Genomic DNA, 18,723 nt, shown 5'->3' with positions numbered 1-18,723 from the left:
CCTTTTACAGCCTCGGATGTACATCCCTGGTCCTGTACCCTAGCCCTCTTGACATGAATGCTAACAATGCATTTGCCTTCCTAACTGCCAACTGAACCTGTACGTTAACCTTAAGAGAGTCTTGAAGAAGGACTCCCAAGTGCTTTTGTGCTTCTGATTTCCTAAGCATTTCCCCATTTAGAAAATAGTCTATGCCTCCATTCCTCCTTCGAAAGTGTACTGTCAATACTGCCTTCCTTCACTTCCTTTTCCTATTCCCCAACATCTCTCTTTTGCCCTCACTTGTACTTCTTCAACTAGGCCCATTAGTCAATCCACCCCTCTGCTGTACAAGTTCAAATCCACCCCCACTACACCAATTACTCTCTCAGCCAGGACATTAGTCCCATTTCAGCTCAGGTTGAACCCCATCTCTTCTGAACAGCTTTCGCTTTTCCTTAAAAGCGATCCCAATCTCCCAAAAATCTAAATCCCTCCCTTCGACACCATCCCTCAGGACACGCATTCACCTCCCTGATCTGCCTAAATGGTGAAGCTCGTGGTAGTATTTCTGTAGGTCCTGTGTTTCAACCTGCCCCCTAACTCCTGAACTGGCCCTGCAAGACCTCCAAGCTGCCCCTCCCTATGTTGCTGGTTCCCACATGAACCACAACCTCTGTTGTTCACCCTCACTTCCCAGAGATTTGTCAAGCCAATCCGCTATGTCCTGAACCCTTGCAACTGAGAGGCAACAGAACCCCTTTTTCAACTTAATTTTTTTTCCCACTTACAGAAGGGAAACTCCCAGGTAAGGCCAAAAGAGGGCAGCACAGTGGCACAGTGGGTTAGCCCTGCTGCCTCACGGCGCTGAGGTCCCAGGTTCGATCCCGGCTCTGGGTCACTGTCTGTGTGGAGTTTGCACATTCTCCCCGTGTCTGAGTGGGTCTCACCCCCACAACCCAAAGATGTGCTGGGTAGGTGGATTGGCCATGCTAAATTGCCCCTTAATTGGAAAAAATTAATTGGGTACTCTAAATTTATTGAAAAAAAGGTAAGACCAAAAGAGGTAAACTGAAAGTTATTTCTGACAAAGGAATTTTCTGCATCTTATCCCCTTACCTCAGAGAATGTTTTCCACGCACAGGGTGATGGGTGCCTGGAACGCGTTGCCAGTGGAGGTGGTGAAGGCAGGCACAATAGCAACGTTTAAGATGTATCTTGATAGACACAAGAACGGGCGGGGAAAGGAGGGGTACTGATCATTTGTAGTAGTAGGTCTAAATAGGGAGTCGGGATCAGTGCAGGCTTGGTGGGCCGAAGGGCCTGTTCCTGCACTGTAATGTTCTTTGTACTTGTTCTCAAGGTTCAAAGAATCCGAGGCAGGGTTGCATTTCCTTCTATTTGGATATTCTGGCTATCCAATCAAATGGTTTCTGGTAGGAAATGCATTCCTGTCACTACAGTGTGAATGATGAAACTGGTTTAAAATAGACCCACTTACACAGCAATCCAAAAATGACCAAAGCGATGAAGATATGAACCAATAACGTGGCGATGAATCTGAAGACAGCCACCATGATGAAGGAGAGGACTGTGGGAGAGAGAGAAAGAGTCACTCTGATTGATGTTCACCATGTAGCATAATCAAACTGTTTGAAGTTCCGATCTCCATTGTTTATTAATTTCAGTAAAGATTAAATGTGAAAGTAAAACATGCTTTCCTATCTTTACCCCCCCCCCCCCACATTTTCCCCCCCCGAAAATTGACACTCGATCTCCCTTTCTTTCTAAATCTTAATGTCGCACCTATTCTGGATTTAACTACCCTATTTCCCACAGGCATCAACTTTACAGCCTCTGGCGTGGCACGGGTTAGCACTGCTGCCTCACGGCACCGAGGACCCGGGTTCAAACCCGGCCCCAGGTCACTGTCCGTGTGGAGTTTGCACATTCTCCCCGTGTCTGAGTGGGTCTCACCCTCACAACCTCAAAAAATGTGCAGGGTAGGTGGATTGGCCACGCTAAATTGCTCCTTAATTGGGAAAAAGAAATGTTAAAAAAAAACTTTAGAGCCTCTGAAGAAAATCGATTTTGTGCCTTTCTTATTGGTGAATTGGAAACGGTTTTGTGAAGTAGGCCCGTGTCCATTGGAAAGTGGGTACAGAATCATTTGGGTAATTTTATCTATGATTGCCAGAATAATTGAGATTAGCGGCAAACGAAATTATGAGCCACTATCGCCAATCTTGCATGGCACTAAAGGTTACGGTGACTCCAAGGGTACAAAATTATTCGAAGATATTCAGGCGCTAAGGTTCTTTATCAGGAGTGTTCAAACCATGGTCCAAAACCCAGGCACATCAGCTCAATTTGCATCTGTATGGCTCGTCCCAATTTGAATTGTGTGGGGGGAGGGGGGGTAGAGGGGTGGAGGTGGGGAGGCATAAGTGAAATATCCCAATGTTTTTCACCGGAATGTGTTCAGACAATCAGAACTGACACTGAGCCAAAGGAGGAGACATGAACTCAACCATAAACTTGGCGAAAATGGGAGTTTTAAGGAGCACAGCAAGAGGAGAGACAAGGGGCGCGATTCTCCGAAATGGAGACAGAATGTTCGTGCCGTCGTGAACGCCGTCGCGATTCACGACGGTGCGAAACGGGCGCGGCACGATCGATTGTGGCCCCCATAGGTTCACGCCGCTCCAGCCTCCCTTCCTGGCACCAACTGGGCAGCGCGCCAACCCGTGCATGCGCGGGGGACTTCCTCAACGCGCTGGCCCCGAGGCAACATGGCGTGGGGGTTCAGGGGCCGGCCGGGTAATAAAATAGGGCCGGGGCTGGAGAGGCCGGCCCACCGATCGGAAAACAATGGCACGAACAGCGAATCTCCCATCCGGCGCGGCATGGGAGAATCGCGCCCACTGTGTAAGGAGTTAGCCTAATAAGGACATCTAGATTACTTAGCATGAGAAATATGAAATTAATAGCAACACTGATGTCAATTTTATACCTGATCTGTGAAGGGGAAAAAGCTGAACCGTTCCGACACTCGGTAAATGTGAATTAGGGCGGCACGGTGGCGCAGTGGTTAGCACTGCTGCCTCAGGCGCCAAGGCCTCGGATCACTGTCGATGTGGAGTCTGCAAATTCTCCCCGTGTCTGCGTGGGTCCCGCCCCCATAACCCAAAGATGGGCAGGATAGGTGGACCGGCAACGTTAAATTGCCACTTAATTGAAAAAAAATTAAAAATGTGAATTTACCTTATTTCAGTAATGATCTTTGCTGCCAGCAGAGGGGGCAAGTTTGCATCTAATCAATCTCGCCTGAGAGACAGTCAGTTCCCTAGAGGTGTAAAGCACCGCCCACTGGCACAGCCACTGCACCACCCACTGGCACAGCCACTGCACCACCAACTGGCACAGCCACTGCACCACCAACTGGCACAGCCACTGCACCACCCACTGGCACAGCCACTGCACCACCCACTGGCACAGCCCACTGGCACAGCCACTGCACCACCCACTGGCACAGCCACTGCACCACCCACTGGCACAGCCCACTGGCACGGCCACTGCACCTCCCACTGGCACAGCCCACTGCACCACCCACTGGCACAGCCCACTGGCACGGCCACTGCACCACCCACTGGCACAGCCCACTGCACCGTCCACTGGCACAGCCCACTGGCACAGCCACTGCACCGCCCACTGGCAACAGCCCACTGCACCGCCCACTGGCACAGCCCACTGCACCACCCACTGGCACAGCCACTGCACCACCCACTGGCACAGCCCACTGCACCACCCACTGGCACAGCCCACTGCACCACCCACTGGCACAGCCACTGCACCACCCACTGGCACAGCCCACTGCACCACCCACTGGCACAGCCACTGCACCACCCACTGGCACAGCCACTGCACCACCCACTGGCAAGGCCCACTGCACCACCCACTGGCACAGCCGCTGCACCACCCACTGGCACAGCCACTGCACCGCCCACTGGCAAGGCCCACTGCACCGCCCACTGGCACAGCCCACTGCACCACCCACTGGCACAGCCACTGCACCACCCACTGGCACAGCCCACTGCACCACCCACTGGCACAGCCCACTGCACCACCCACTGGCACAGCCACTGCACCACCCACTGCACCACCCACTGGCAAGGCCCACTGCACCACCCACTGGCACAGCCCACTGCACCACCCACTGGTACAGCCCACTGGCACGGCCACTGCACCACCCACTGGCACAGCCCACTGCACCACCAACTGGCACAGCCCACTGCACCAGCCACTGACACAGCCACTACACCACCCACTGGCACAGCCCACTGGCACGGCCACTGCACTGCCCACTGGCACAGCCCACTGCACTGCCCACTGGCACAGCCCACTACACCGCCCACTGGCACAGCCCACTGCACCACCCACTGGCACAGCCCACTGCACCACCCACTGGCACAGCCACTGCACCACCCACTGGCAAGGCCCACTGCACCACCCACTGGCACAGCCCACTGCACCATCCACTGGCACAGCCACTGCACCACCCACTGGCACAGCCACTGCACCACCCACTGGCACAGCCACTGCCCCACCCACTGGCACAGCCACTGCACCATCCACTGGCACAGCCACTGCACCACCCACTGGCACAGCCACTGCACTGCAACAGACCACTGGCACAGCCCACTGCACCACCCACTGGCACAGCCCACTGCACCACCAACTGGCACAGCCCACTGCACCAGCCACTGACACAGCCACTACACCACCCACTGGCACAGCCCACTGGCACGGCCACTGCACTGCCCACTGGCACAGCCCACTGCACTGCCCACTGGCACAGCCCACTACACCGCCCACTGGCACAGCCCACTGCACCACCCACTGGCACAGCCCACTGCACCACCCACTGGCACAGCCACTGCACCACCCACTGGCAAGGCCCACTGCACCACCCACTGGCACAGCCCACTGCACCATCCACTGGCACAGCCACTGCACCACCCACTGGCACAGCCACTGCACCACCCACTGGCACAGCCACTGCCCCACCCACTGGCACAGCCACTGCACCATCCACTGGCACAGCCACTGCACCACCCACTGGCACAGCCACTGCACTGCAACAGACCACTGGCACAGCCCACTGCACCACCCACTGGCACAGCCCACTGCACCACCCACTGGCACAGCCCACTGCATCTCCCACTGGCAAGGCCCATTGCACCACCCACTGGCACAGCCCACTGCATCACCCATTGGCACAGCCTACTGCACCACCCACTGGCACAGCCCACTGCACCACCCACTGGCACAGCCCACTGCACTGGCCACTGGCACAGCCCACTACACCGCCCACTGGCACAGCCCACTGCACCACCCACTGGCACAGCCACTGCACCACCCACTGGCACAGCCACTGCACCACCCACTGGCAAGGCCCACTGCACCACCCACTGGCACAGCCCACTGCACCATCCACTGGCACAGCCACTGCACCACCCACTGGCACAGCCACTGCACCACCCACTGGCACAGCCACTGCACCACCCACTGGCACAGCCCACTGCACCACCCACTGGCACAGCCACTGCACCACCCACTGGCACAGCCACTGCACCACCCACTGGCAAGGCCCACTGCACCGCCCACTGGCACAGCCGCTGCACCACCCACTGGCACAGCCACTGCACCACCCACTGGCAAGGCCCACTGCACCGCCCACTGGCACAGCCCACTGCACCACCCACTGGCGCAGCCACTGCACCACCCACTGGCACAGCCCACTGCACCACCCACTGGCACAGCCCACTGCACCACCCACTGGCACAGCCACTGCACCACCCACTGGCACAGCCCACTGCACCACCCACTGGCACAGCCACTGCACCACCCACTGGCACAGCCACTGCACCACCCACTGGCAAGGCCCACTGCACCGCCCACTGGCACAGCCGCTGCACCACCCACTGGCACAGCCACTGCACCGCCCACTGGCAAGGCCCACTGCACCACCCACTGGCACAGCCACTGCACCACCCACTGGCAAGGCCCACTGCACCACCCACTGGTACAGCCCACTGGCACGGCCACTGCACCACCCACTGGCACAGCCCACTGCACCACCAACTGGCACAGCCCACTGCACCAGCCACTGACACAGCCACTGCACCACCCACTGGCACAGCCCACTGGCACGGCCACTGCACTGCCCACTGGCACAGCCCACTGCACTGCCCACTGGCACAGCCCACTACACCGCCCACTGGCACAGCCCACTGCACCACCCACTGGCACAGCCACTGGCACAGCCACTGCACCACCCACTGGCACAGCCACTGCACCACCCACTGGCAAGGCCCACTGCACCACCCACTGGCACAGCCCACTGCACCATCCACTGGCACAGCCACTGCACCACCCACTGGCACAGCCACTGCACCACCCACTGGCACAGCCACTGCACCACCCACTGGCACAGCCACTGCCCCACCCACTGGCACAGCCACTGCACCATCCACTGGCACAGCCACTGCACCACCCACTGGCATAGCCACTGCACTGCAACAGACTACTGGCACAGCCCACTGCATCACCCACTGGCACAGCCCACTGCACCACCCACTGGCACAGCCCACTGCATCTCCCACTGGCAAGGCCCATTGCACCACCCACTGGCACAGCCCACTGCATCACCCATTGGAACAGCCTACTGCACCACCCACTGGCACAGCCCACTGCACCACCCACTGGCACAGCCCACTGCACCGCCCACTGGCACAGCCCACTGCACCACCCACTGGCACAGCCACTGCACCACCCACTGGCACAGCCACTGCACCACCCACTGGCAAGGCCCACTGCACCACCCACTGGCACAGCCCACTGCACCATCCACTGGCACAGCCACTGCACCACCCACTGGCACAGCCACTGCACCACCCACTGGCACAGCCACTGCCCCACCCACTGGCACAGCCACTGCACCATCCACTGGCACAGCCACTGCACCACCCACTGGCACAGCCACTGCACTGCAACAGACCACTGGCACAGCCCACTGCACCACCCACTGGCACAGCCCACTGCACCACCCACTGGCACAGCCCACTGCATCTCCCACTGGCAAGGCCCATTGCACCACCCACTGGCACAGCCCACTGCATCACCCATTGGCACAGCCCACTGCACCACCCACTGGCACAGCCCACTGCACCACCCACTGGCACAGCCCACTGCATCACCCACTGGCAAGGCCCACTGCACCACATACTGGCACAGCCCACTGCACCACCCACTGGCAATGCCCACTGCATCACCCACTGGTAAGGCCCACTGTACCACCTACTGGCACAGCCCACTGCACCACCCACTGGCACAGCCACTGCATCACCCACTGGCAAGGCCCACTGCACCACATACTGGCACAGCCCACTGCACCACCCACTGGCAATGCCCACTGCATCACCCACTGGCAAGGCCCACTGTACCACCTACTGGCACAGCCCACTGCACTACCCACTGGCAACGCCCACTGCACCACCCACTGGTGCAGCCAATTGTACTGCCCACTGCATCACCCACTGGTGCAGCCAACTATCCTGCCCACTGGGACGGCTCACTGCATCATCCAGTTAAACAGGCCATTGCACCACTCAGTGGGAGACACAGAGCAGCCTACAGGAGCAAGAGAGAGAGCGAGAGACTTCGGAGATTCAGCTTTGCAGGGCTGGGCAGACACAATGCGATGGGCAGAACAGAAGGGTGGTAGGGGGAAAGAGTGGGCTGGGTGGCAGAGGAAGAGTGGGCATTGGGGCAGGGTGGTAGCATGGGTGGGGTGGGCAGGATGGGCAGTGTGGGTGAGGTGAGCAGCGAGGGCCCGGTGGGCAGGGTGGGTGGTGGGGTAGGCATGGTAGGGCAGGGTGGGTGGGATTGGCAGGCTGGAGGAGGTGGGTGGGGTGGGCAGCAGGGGCCCGGTGGAGTCCGGTGGGTGAGGGGGCAGGATGGGCAGGGTGGATTGGGTGGGCAGTGGGATCCGGGTGGGCAGTGGGATCCGGTTTATTATTATTGGTAAGGCCTATGAATAGTATTAATTGAATTTAATTGCCACCAGCTGCTGCAATTACCATCACGAGCTCTTCCTGAGCTGCTGGTGTAAAAGCAAATTAACAAAACAAAGAGAGAGTACGAAAAGAGGCTGGCAGCTAACACGAAGGGGAATCCCAAAGTTTGCTATGGGAAAATAAACAGTAAAAGGCGGTAAAAAGGAGCTGAATCGAAGAGGGAGCAAAAAGAGGTTTTATGCATGAAGACAGAGCCTATAGCTAAGGCATTAAATTAATACTTTGCATCTGTCTTCACCAAGGAAAAAGATGCTACCCAGACCACAGTGAAAGAGGCAGATATGAGAAGGTGCAACATTGGTAAGGAGGTGGTATTGGATAGGCTGCCTGCACAGAAAACTGATAGCTCACCACAGAATCATAATAATACAGTACAGAAGAGGCCCTTCGGCCCATCGAGTCTGCACCCATGCAGGCCCTGACCTGCCCACCTAATCCCATTTGCCAGCACATGGCCCAGAGCCTTGAACGCTATGATGTGCCAAGTGCTCATCCAGGTGCTTTTTAAAGGATGTGAGGCAACCCGCCTCTACCACCCTCCCAGGCAGGGCATTCCAGACCGTCACCACCCTCTGGGTAAAGTGTTTTCCCCTCAAATCCCCCCTAAACCTCCCTCCCCTCACTTTGAACTTGTGTCCCCCTCGTGACTGACCCTTCAACTAAGGGGAACAGCTGCTCCCTGTCCACCCTGTCCATGCCCCTCATAATCTTGTACACCTCGATCAGGTCGCCCCTCAGTCTTCTCTGTTCCAGTGAAAACAACCCAAGACTATACAACCTCTCTTCATAACTTAAATGTACCATTCCAGGCAACATCCTGGTGAATCTCCTCTGCACCCCCTCCAGTGCAATCACATCCTTCCTATAACGTGGCGACCAGAATTGCACAGAATATTCCAGCTGTGGCCTCACCAAAGTTCTATACAGCTCCATCACGTCCTCCCTGCTTTTGTAATCTATGCCTCGATTGATAAAGGCAAGTGTCCCATTTGCTTTTTTCACCACCCCATTAACCTGCCCTTCTGCCTTCAGAGACCTATAGACAAACACGCCAAGGCTCCTTTGTTCCTCGGAACTTCCCAGTGTCAGGCCATTCATGGAATACTTCCCTGTCAAATTACTCCTTCCAAAATGTATCACCTCACACTTTTCAGGGTTAAATTCCATCTGCCACTTATCCGCCCAATTGACTATCCCGTTGATATCTTCCTGTAACCCAAGACACTCAACCTCACTGTTAACCACCCGCTCAATCTTTGTGTCATCCGCAAATTTTCTGATCCTAGTCCCCACATATTCATCTATGTTATTTATATAAATGACAAACAATAGGGGACCCAGCACAGGTCCCTGTGGTACCCCACTGGACTGGCTTCCAGTCACTAAAGCAGCCGTTTGTCATCACCCTCTGTCTCCTACAGCTAAGCCAATTTTGAATCCATCATATCAAGTTACCCTGTATCCCATGTTCATTTACCTTCTTTATAAGTCTCCCATGTGGGACCTTGTCACAGACTTTGCTGAAATCCATGTCAACTCCACTACTCTTACCTACACACCTGGTCATATGCTCAAAATATTCAATAACATTTCTTAGGCATGTCCTCCCTCTGACTGCTTCTGATCAAACCTTGCCTCTACAAGCGGAGATAGATTCTCTCCTTCAGAGTTTTCCAATAGTTTCCCTACCACTGATGTGAGACTCACTGTTCTGTAGTTCTCTGGCTTATCTCTACAGCCTTTCTTAAATAGTGGGACCACGTTAGCTGTTCTCCAGTCCTCTGGCACCTTCCCTGTGGCCAGAGAGGAATGAAAAATTTTGATTGGAGCCCCTGCAATCGCCTCCCTTGTGCCACTCAAGGGTTAAGCCCAAGGATAAAGGTTATTGTGTCCAGTTCTGAGCTCCACACTTTAGGAAGCGAGTGAAGGCAGAGGAGAGAGTGCAGAAAAGATTCACGCGAATAGTTCCAGAGGTGAGGAACGTCAATTCTGAAGACAGATTGGGGAAGTTAGGAATAATTCCCTTAGAGAAAAGAAGGCCGAGAGGAGATTTAATAGTATTGACAATCATGAGAGGCCTGGGCAGAGTAGGAAAAACTGTTCCCACTCATGAAAGTTCGAGAACGAGAGGGCACAGATTGAATTTGCAGAAGGACTAAGTGTGGCATGAGAGCAAACAGTTTCACACAGCGACTGGTTAATTTCAGGAATGCACAGCCTGAGAGTGGGATGGAGGCAGGTTCAAGCATTCAAAGTTTCAGATAACACTGATAACACATTTCAGATAACACTGTAATCCGAAAAGGAAGAATGGGCAGAGTTATGGGGAGAAGGCAGTGGAATGACACGAGGTGAATGGCGCATTCGGAGAGCTAGTACAGGTACGATGGGCCAAATGACCTCCTCCGGTGTTTAACAATTGTGTGATCCAGTGGCACGCGGCCCACTGTTCCAGCCAGTGCCGCCCTCTGCATCACCCAGTGCCGTGGTCCACTGCTCCAGCCAGTGCTGCATGGTCCACTGCATCACCCAGTGCCACGGTCCACTGCATCACCTGGTGTCGCAGCCCATCCTGCAATGCACCCTGCCACCCAGTGTGACAGCACCTTTCAGATAGTTACAACCCATTTGTAACACAAACAATAAAATATTAAAATGTTACCCGATAATCTTTTCTGTCTCTAAACTTTTCATACTTCAACACGGGACAAATCATGAGGATGCAATATGTGATAACAGAATCCACATGGCCTCAATAATTGCTACATCACTGTCACAATTAATGGTTGGTCACTCTGCACAGGATATATTTAACACAGCTTTCCCCGCTGTCACAAATGAGAATCTTCTCTTAAGTTACCGCGGTTTACACATGAATCCAGTTTCGAGCAGAGAACAATCTTTACCGACTGCAAAAAAGCTGAGTCCTATAATGTACTCTTTGTTGGCCATTATTCCACCAATGATGCGCTGGAAGAAGTCACTCTCCTTGACCACATTAATAAGAACAGTCAGGAAGTGGGAGTAGCAGGCGGGGCTCCGAGGAACACAGCGATTGAAGAGCGGGAACGACTGGCTGAAAGAGGAAAACAGTTGAATTGCAAATAACCAAACGCGTCACAGTATTAATAAAAAAAACAACTTACATTTATGCGGCGCCTTTCATTACGTCCCATCAGCAGCTGTCTTGAAGTGTGGTCACTGTTGGAATGTGGGGCAATACCGCAGAGCACAGCAAGCTCCCAGCAACAACAGTGAGAATGGTCTCCTTCTGCACTGTAAATTCTATGATAAGTGAGCAGAGGATCTGTTCCATTGGTGTTGGTTGAGGGATAAGTGATGGCCGGGACAGGAGTGCTCTGGCGTCCTTCACGTTCAGCCGAGAGGGTGGACAGGACCTCACTTCACCATCACGTCTGAAAGACAACACCTCCGACAGCGCAGCACTCCCTCAGTGCTGGACTGATTGGTCAGCCTGGATTCTGCATTTAAGCCTCTTGAGTCGGACTTGGACAACAATCTCGTAACTCAGATGTGAGTAGAAATGTATTAAACCTTTGTTTAAAAGTAAATTTATAAGATACCTGTAAGTTGATTGGATAGCAATAAGCTGCTGATGTGCGTATCCCTATCCCGGAAGCCATTATTCCTTAAAAAAATTTTTAAGAGTACCCAAATCTTTTTTTCCAATTAAGGGGCAATTTAGCGTGGCCAATCCACCTACCCTGCACATCTTTTTGGGTTGTGGAGGTGAGGCCCACGCAGACACGGGGAGAATGTGCAAACTCCACACGGACAGTGACCCGGGGCCGGGATTGAACCCGGGTCCTCAGCGCTGTGAGGCAGCAGTGCTAACCACTGCGTCACCGTGCCGCCCCTGAAGCCATTCTGCTGAATGTGAACTTCACATATTTTGTTGAATAATAGCTCAACGTATTCAATTCAAGCTCAAGGTTTCCATGTATTTATTTAACAAATGGAATGACACAAAGGCTGCGATTCCGCAGTGCAAATGATCAATGTAAACATTCTACAGGAAACCATTGACTCCTAATCGCTCTTTATTACAGGTATATAAAATGGCACAAGATAACTTCAAAAGGTCTAATCACAGAGGAATGTACTAAGGTACAATTAAATAAATAAAGGCTTCAGCTTGTCTAGGCAGGATGTGCTTCTCCCAACGGTAAACAAACCTTCATTAAGAGCCATAATCGACTGAATAAACTCACCTTGGAGGGATTGGTAACTTGGGACAGAGGTGAGCTGCTTTGGAAGGCTCTGTGTAGTCGGAGATGTTTAAACTGTACACACATAAATAGGAACCTACGCAGCAACACAAAGAGCAGTTTAATCACACCAGAAACTCAAAAGGTGGGACCAGAAACACAAAGAAGCAGTTTTTAAATGTTCGACTGGTAAAACACAACTGTGTTGCTCCGTTTGGATTTGGATTGGATTTGTTTATTGTCACGTGTATCGAGGCACAGTAAAAAGTATTTTTCTGCGAGCAGCTCAAACAGATCATTTTGTTCATGAAAAGAAGATACTTTGTTCTCTCCAGATGCCACTGCGGCAGAGCTCTGCTGTTCAATGTTACTCACGTTTGTGTACAATGAATGACAAATAACGTTACACATACAACATACATAAACATACACACACAACATTCCAATTTATAACCCCTCAGTCTATTTCTTGAGCGATTTGAAGAACTCACTTTCTAAACATGCTTAAAAAATGGAACGCTTTTAAGGGCGGCACGGCGGCGCAGTGGTTAGCACTGCTGCGTCTCGGCGCCGAGGACCCGGGTTCGAGTCCGGCCACGGGTCACTGTCCGTGTGGAGTTTGCACATTCTCCCTGTGTTTTCCTGGGTTTCACCCGCACAAAGACCAAAAACAATGTGCAGAGTAGGCAGGCAGATTGGCCACGCTAAGTTGCCCCTTAATTGGGAAAAAGAACGAATTGGGTACTCTATGCTATCAGGTAGTTATCGGTGCAGGTTTGGAAGGATGGCAGTTGTCAGAGCCAGGAGCACAAAAGGTGGTTATTCGGCCCTATGAGTTCAAGCTGACTGTTGTCTGACGAGAAGCAGCGTGTAGTCCCACCACTGCACAGATAGGCACCCTTATAAATTCATTCCAAGGACTCTCTTTAAATCAGATCTTGAAGGGGGCGCCGCTGCCTTTAGGAAGGGGGAGTGCCCTAATGCTTGTGGTGACAGGGGAGGCCGGCAGTGGCCTAACGCCTGTTGGGGGGTGGGCGATTGGCCTGATGCTCGTTTGGAAGGGGGGAGTTCCATGATGTTTGTGGGTGGTCCTCTGTGTCCATGGTGGGGGGCCATCTATCAGGACCCGCCCACCCTGCCAGAGTGACGCCGCAAACCACGCCGGCCCCCAGATTCTCTGTGCACAGACTGCCGGCCAGAGGATCTGGAGAGAAAGCTCGGCTGGGCAGCTGGAGAGCTACACGCCACTTTCCGCACTGAAACTGACAAATTGTGGGACGATTCCACCCACTGAAACAGATTTTGTGTAGGGAAGCAGAAGTGACTGCCTCTGGTCACAATCTATCGGAAAGGTGCCTTTCCCGTTTACCCACTGAAATTTTAACGCTCTTCCTTTTGGTTTCCATTTGCAGATATGAAAAAAAAAACGGAACCTTGTTCTTTCTTTTGCCTCTTTCGGCAACAGAAGAAAAATGTCATCAGCACAACTCATCCTAACAGCGATGCTGCACTTCCTGAACACTCACCAGAGCGTGGTGCTGTACCGTTACAATCTGAACGAGGGCTGTGTGTTTCTATGTCCCTGTTGTGCTACCAGTTGGTTGAACAGGGTATCTCAAGACAAACAATCTGTATCCAGGTTAAAGGCCACTAATGAATTGGCGTGCTCAACAGAACTGGATTAAACAGCATATATGTAGTGAGTACAAAGGGTGAAAAGTGCAAGCCATTACTTTTAAATGGCAGCCGGATCATCCGGTAAAGGTATCACAAATCACTCTTGTCACAGTGCTCCAGGTCGTAACTTCCTACTCCTTTACCAGCAACTATAGCGCACCCTCTAAATATTGCCTCACCTCAGCCCACACCATGGCTCAATCGCCACCTTCCGAAAGGGCATAATGGACGGGCAATAAAAGCTGGCCTTGCAGCACAGAAGGAGTAATAAAAAATCATCAATCATTGCTGATGAAATTGATGTCAAAACAGCTACTGTACACCGAGATGTTTGAAACCAAGGTATCAGTTGTGAAATCCTGCTGGAAAATAGCTTTACGAAACAGTCCAACGGAAGTGGAGACATGGTCAGTCACAATTCTACAAACCAATCACATCATATTGGAACTGAAACAGCTGCTTCGCACAGCACATGCTCTTGTGCGTTGTGAGGTGAATCACACACACTATGTGTATCTTGCATTAAAAAAATGTTAAGTTAGATTGCCAAATGAATGCAAACGACCTTCCAATCTTTATAAGCAAACATATTTTGAAAACATTTTCGGTTGACTTTTGATAGCTCCGTTTCCTCAACTTCAACACAACCGTGGCCAGAATTCTCCAGCCGTTGGGGTTCTTTTCGCCCGTAGGCAGTGCACCCCCACCCGGAGGCATGGGGTGTCTTCAGTGGGAGATCCCATTGACAAGCGGTGGCAGCAGAGGATTCCGCCCCCAGTGAACTGCGCGCCACCGAGAAAGACGTGGCTGGAGCAACAGAAAATCTGGCCCCATATCATGAACCCTGGCAGAAGTTTAAAAAAAAAAAAAAATCCAATTAAGGGGCAGTTTAGCGCGGCCAATCCACCGACCCGGCACATCTTTGTGGGCTGTGGAAGTGAGATCCACGCAGACACGTGGAGAATTTGTAAACTCCACACGGACAGTGACCTGGGGCCAGGATCGAACCTGGGTCCTCGGCGCCGTGAGGCAGCAGTGCTAACCACTGCGCCACCGTGCCGCCCATCCTGGCAGAACTTGACCCGGAGATTAATGGTAATTGGGGTGAGGGGGGGGGGGGGGGGGGGTTGAAGCAAACAGCATTGATGCATTTGATGGAAAGCCAGATAGGTCCATGATGGGGAAAGAATAGATGGGCATGTCAATAGGTAGGCATGTCAATAGATGGGCATGTCAATAGGTGGGGATGTCAATAGGTGGGTATGTCAATAGGGGGGCATGTCAATAGGTGGGCATATCAATAGGTGGGCATATCAATAGGTGGGCATATCAATAGGTGGGCATGTCAATAGCTGGGCATGTCAATAGCTGGGCATGTCAATAGCTGGGCATGTCAATAGCTGGGCATGTCAATAGATGGGGATGTCAATAGATGGGGATGTCAATAGATGGGGATGTCAATAGATGGGGATGTCAATAGGTGGGCATGTCAATAGGTGGGCATGTCAATAGGTGGGCATGGCAATAGGTGGGCATGTCAATAGGTGGGCATGTCAATAGGTGGGCATGTCAATAGGTGGGCATGTCAATAGATGCGCATGTCAATAGGTGGGCATGTCAATAGATGGGCATGTCAATAGATGGGCATGTCAATAGGTGGGGATGTCAATAGGTGGGCATGTCAATAGGTGGGCATGTCAATAGGTGGGCATGTCAATAGGTGGGCATGTCAATAGGTGGGCATGTCAATAGGTGGGCATGTCAATAGGTGGGCATGGCAATAGGTGGGCATGGCAATAGATGGGCATGTCAATAGATGGGCATGTCAATAGATGGGCATGTCAATAGATGGGCATGTCAATAGGTGCGTATGTCAATAGATGCGCATGTCAATAGGTGGGCATGTCAATAGATGCGCATGCCAATAGGTGGGCATGTCAATAGGTGCATATGTCAATAGATGGGCATGTCAATAGACGGGCATGTCAATAGGTGGGCATGTCAATAGGTGGGCATGTCAATAGGTGGGTATGTCAATAGGTGGGTATGTCAATAGGTGGGCATGTCAATAGGTGCATATGTCAATAGATGCGCATGTCAATAGATGCGCATGTCAATAGGTGGGGATGTCAATAGATGCGCATGCCAATAGGTGGGTATGTCAATAGATGGGTATGTCAATAGATGGGCATGTCAATAGATGGGCATGTCAATAGATGGGCATGTCAATAGATGGGCATGTCAATAGATGGGCATGTCAATAGGTGGGTATGTCAATAGATGCGCATGCCAATAGGTGGGCATGACAATAGGTGCGTATGTCAATAGAGGCACATACCAATAGATGGGTATGTCAATAGATGCGCATGTCAATAGGTAGGCATGACAATAGGTGCGTATGTCAATAGAGGCACATGTCAATAGGTGGGTATGTCAATAGGTGGGTATGTCAATAGATGCGCATGCCAATAGGTGGGTATGTCAATAGGTGGGTATGTCAATAGGTGGGCATGTCAATAGCTGGGCATGTCAATAGATACGTTTGTCAATAGGTGGGCATGTCAATAGATGCGCATATCAATAGGTGGGCATGTCAATAGGTGGGCATGTCAATAGGTGGGCATGTCAATAGGTGGGCATGTCAATAGGTGGGCATGTCAATAGGTGGGCATGTCAATAGATACGTATGTCAATAGATGCGCATGTGAATAGGTGGGCATGCCAATAGGTGGGCATGTCAATAGGTGGGCATGTCAATAGGTGGGGATGTCAATACATGGGGATGTCAATAGATGGGCATGTCAATAGATGGGCATGTCAATAGATGGGCATGTCAATAGGTGGGCATGTCAATAGATGCGCATGTCAATAGGTGGGCATGTCAATAGATGGGCATGTCAATAGATGGGCATGTCAATAGGTGGGCATGCCAATAGATGGGCATGTCAATAGATGGGGATGTCAATAGGTGGGCAAGTCAATAGGTGGGCATGTCAATAGGTGGGCATGTCAATAGATGCGCATGTCAATAGGTGGGCATGTCAATAGATGCGGATGTTAATAGGTGGGCATGCCAATAGATGGGCATGTCAATAGATGGGGATGTCAATAGGTGGGCATGTCAATAGGTGGGGATGTCAATAGGTGGGGATGTCAATAGGTGGGCATGTCAATAGGTGGGCATGTCAATAGATGCGCATGTCAATAGGTGGGCATGTCAATAGATGCGCATGCCAATAAGTGGGCATGTCAATAGGTGGGCATGTCAATAGGTGGGCATGTCAATAGGTTGGCATGTCAATAGGTGGGCATGTCAATAGGTGGGCATGTCAATAGGTGGGCATGTCAATAGGTGGGCATGTCAATAGGTGGGCATGTCAATAGGTGGGCATGTCAATAGGTGGGCATGTCAATAGGGGGGCATGTCAATAGGGGGGCATGTCAATAGGGGGGCATGTCAATAGGGGGGCATGTCAATAGGGGGGCATGTCAATAGATGGCCATGTCAATAGGGGGGCAAGAAGTAAATAGGCTGGAAGGAGATTCACGTGGACCAATGACACCAGCACGTCATGGAGTAGCGAGACCGAGTGACCTGTTTATTTGCTGTAATTTCAATCTAACTGCACTTACCATTGTACTGAGCAAAATGTTTCAGCTCCTCTAGTCCATTCAGCTGCTCCTGAGGACAGCCAGATACACAAATAGACAATGAATTTATTTTATGGTTCTTAATGTCCACATTGCAGGTGTTCAGAAAGAATACGTGTCTGTTTGGAGACAAAATACTTCATTAATGTCTGAAAAGTAGCACTTTTAAAATCCAGGCCAGGCCCAGAACTAGTTTCCTGTCAATGAGTGAGCTTGTTAGCACAAGCTTTGTTGAGTCTAGTGATCGGTTCCATTGACACACAAATATGTTTGCTCTCAGTAGCAGTGATTACAACAAGTCAAAGACTCTCCAGATATTGGCACACACGAGGCAGGGAGAGTTCTTTGTAAAAGTCTGGGACAGTGCGGTATCTGAAAAAACTTTGTGGGCACAGCTGTGAGGGACTGCAGAGCGACCACATGTTGTCCCTGGGGGACGCAGCTCTGCTCTGAATGAAGACACAAGCTCCCTCAATGTTTCTGTTACAGGAGATTCCGTTCAAACAGAAACCGTTTACCTTTTACATATTCAATCATTGAGGATGGCCGAAATGAAAGATCTTCAGTCAGTGGTTTTGTTCCTGATGATGATGCGTGAGCGACCTAACTGAAGGCACAAGAGAGCCCGGAGTACAGTGTCGGGCTGCATTCACGCTAAGAGCAATAAGTGGTAGAATGTATCCCACCCAGTACCAGCCAGTGGGGTAGGGGGAAGAAGGTGTCAATCTGTGACAGGTTCAGCTCCATAGAAAGTGAAATGGGGTGGGCACTGCTTCAGGTGTAAACCCCAACACCTGTCATGACCAGCTGTCGGGCAGGCTTGGCCAATGATGGGTAGGAGGGAGAGAAAGTATTTTTAAATGGCAGGGAGAAGGCCCCCCCCCCCCATCTCCTCTCCCCGCTCAGAAGGCTTTAGATGCTGGCTGGGGGTGGAACTCTGGCTTCACATTCCTTGCGTGCAGTCAGAGTGTCGGAAGCTGTTGAAAGTGTCAAAGTTGATCCTGATTCAATTGAACCCTGATCGGGGCTGTTCACAGACAAGTGCGGAG

At 52.1% G+C, this 18,723-nt stretch overlaps 1 protein-coding gene across 3 annotated transcripts in view; it reads right to left on the bottom strand.

The window, feature by feature from the left end:
- The window catches only part of LOC140426141 (choline transporter-like protein 3), a 117,427-nt gene that overhangs the window by 43,575 nt on the left and 55,129 nt on the right, over nt 1-18,723 (bottom strand). For all 3 annotated transcript variants that reach the window (XM_072510545.1, XM_072510546.1, XM_072510547.1), the window contains exons 4-7: nt 17,657-17,793; nt 12,350-12,443; nt 11,024-11,193; nt 1,481-1,570 (exon numbers count right to left, since the gene is read on the bottom strand). In XM_072510545.1, the coding sequence (XP_072366646.1) occupies nt 1,481-1,570; nt 11,024-11,193; nt 12,350-12,443; nt 17,657-17,793 (491 nt within the window). The remainder of the gene's footprint in view (nt 1-1,480; nt 1,571-11,023; nt 11,194-12,349; nt 12,444-17,656; nt 17,794-18,723) is intronic.

Source organism: Scyliorhinus torazame, chromosome 7, assembly GCF_047496885.1.
Source record: "Scyliorhinus torazame isolate Kashiwa2021f chromosome 7, sScyTor2.1, whole genome shotgun sequence".
Taxonomy (NCBI): domain Eukaryota; kingdom Metazoa; phylum Chordata; class Chondrichthyes; order Carcharhiniformes; family Scyliorhinidae; genus Scyliorhinus; species Scyliorhinus torazame.
The sequence above is the reverse complement of the archived record's forward strand: the minus strand, read 5'-3'. Positions and strand labels throughout refer to the sequence as shown.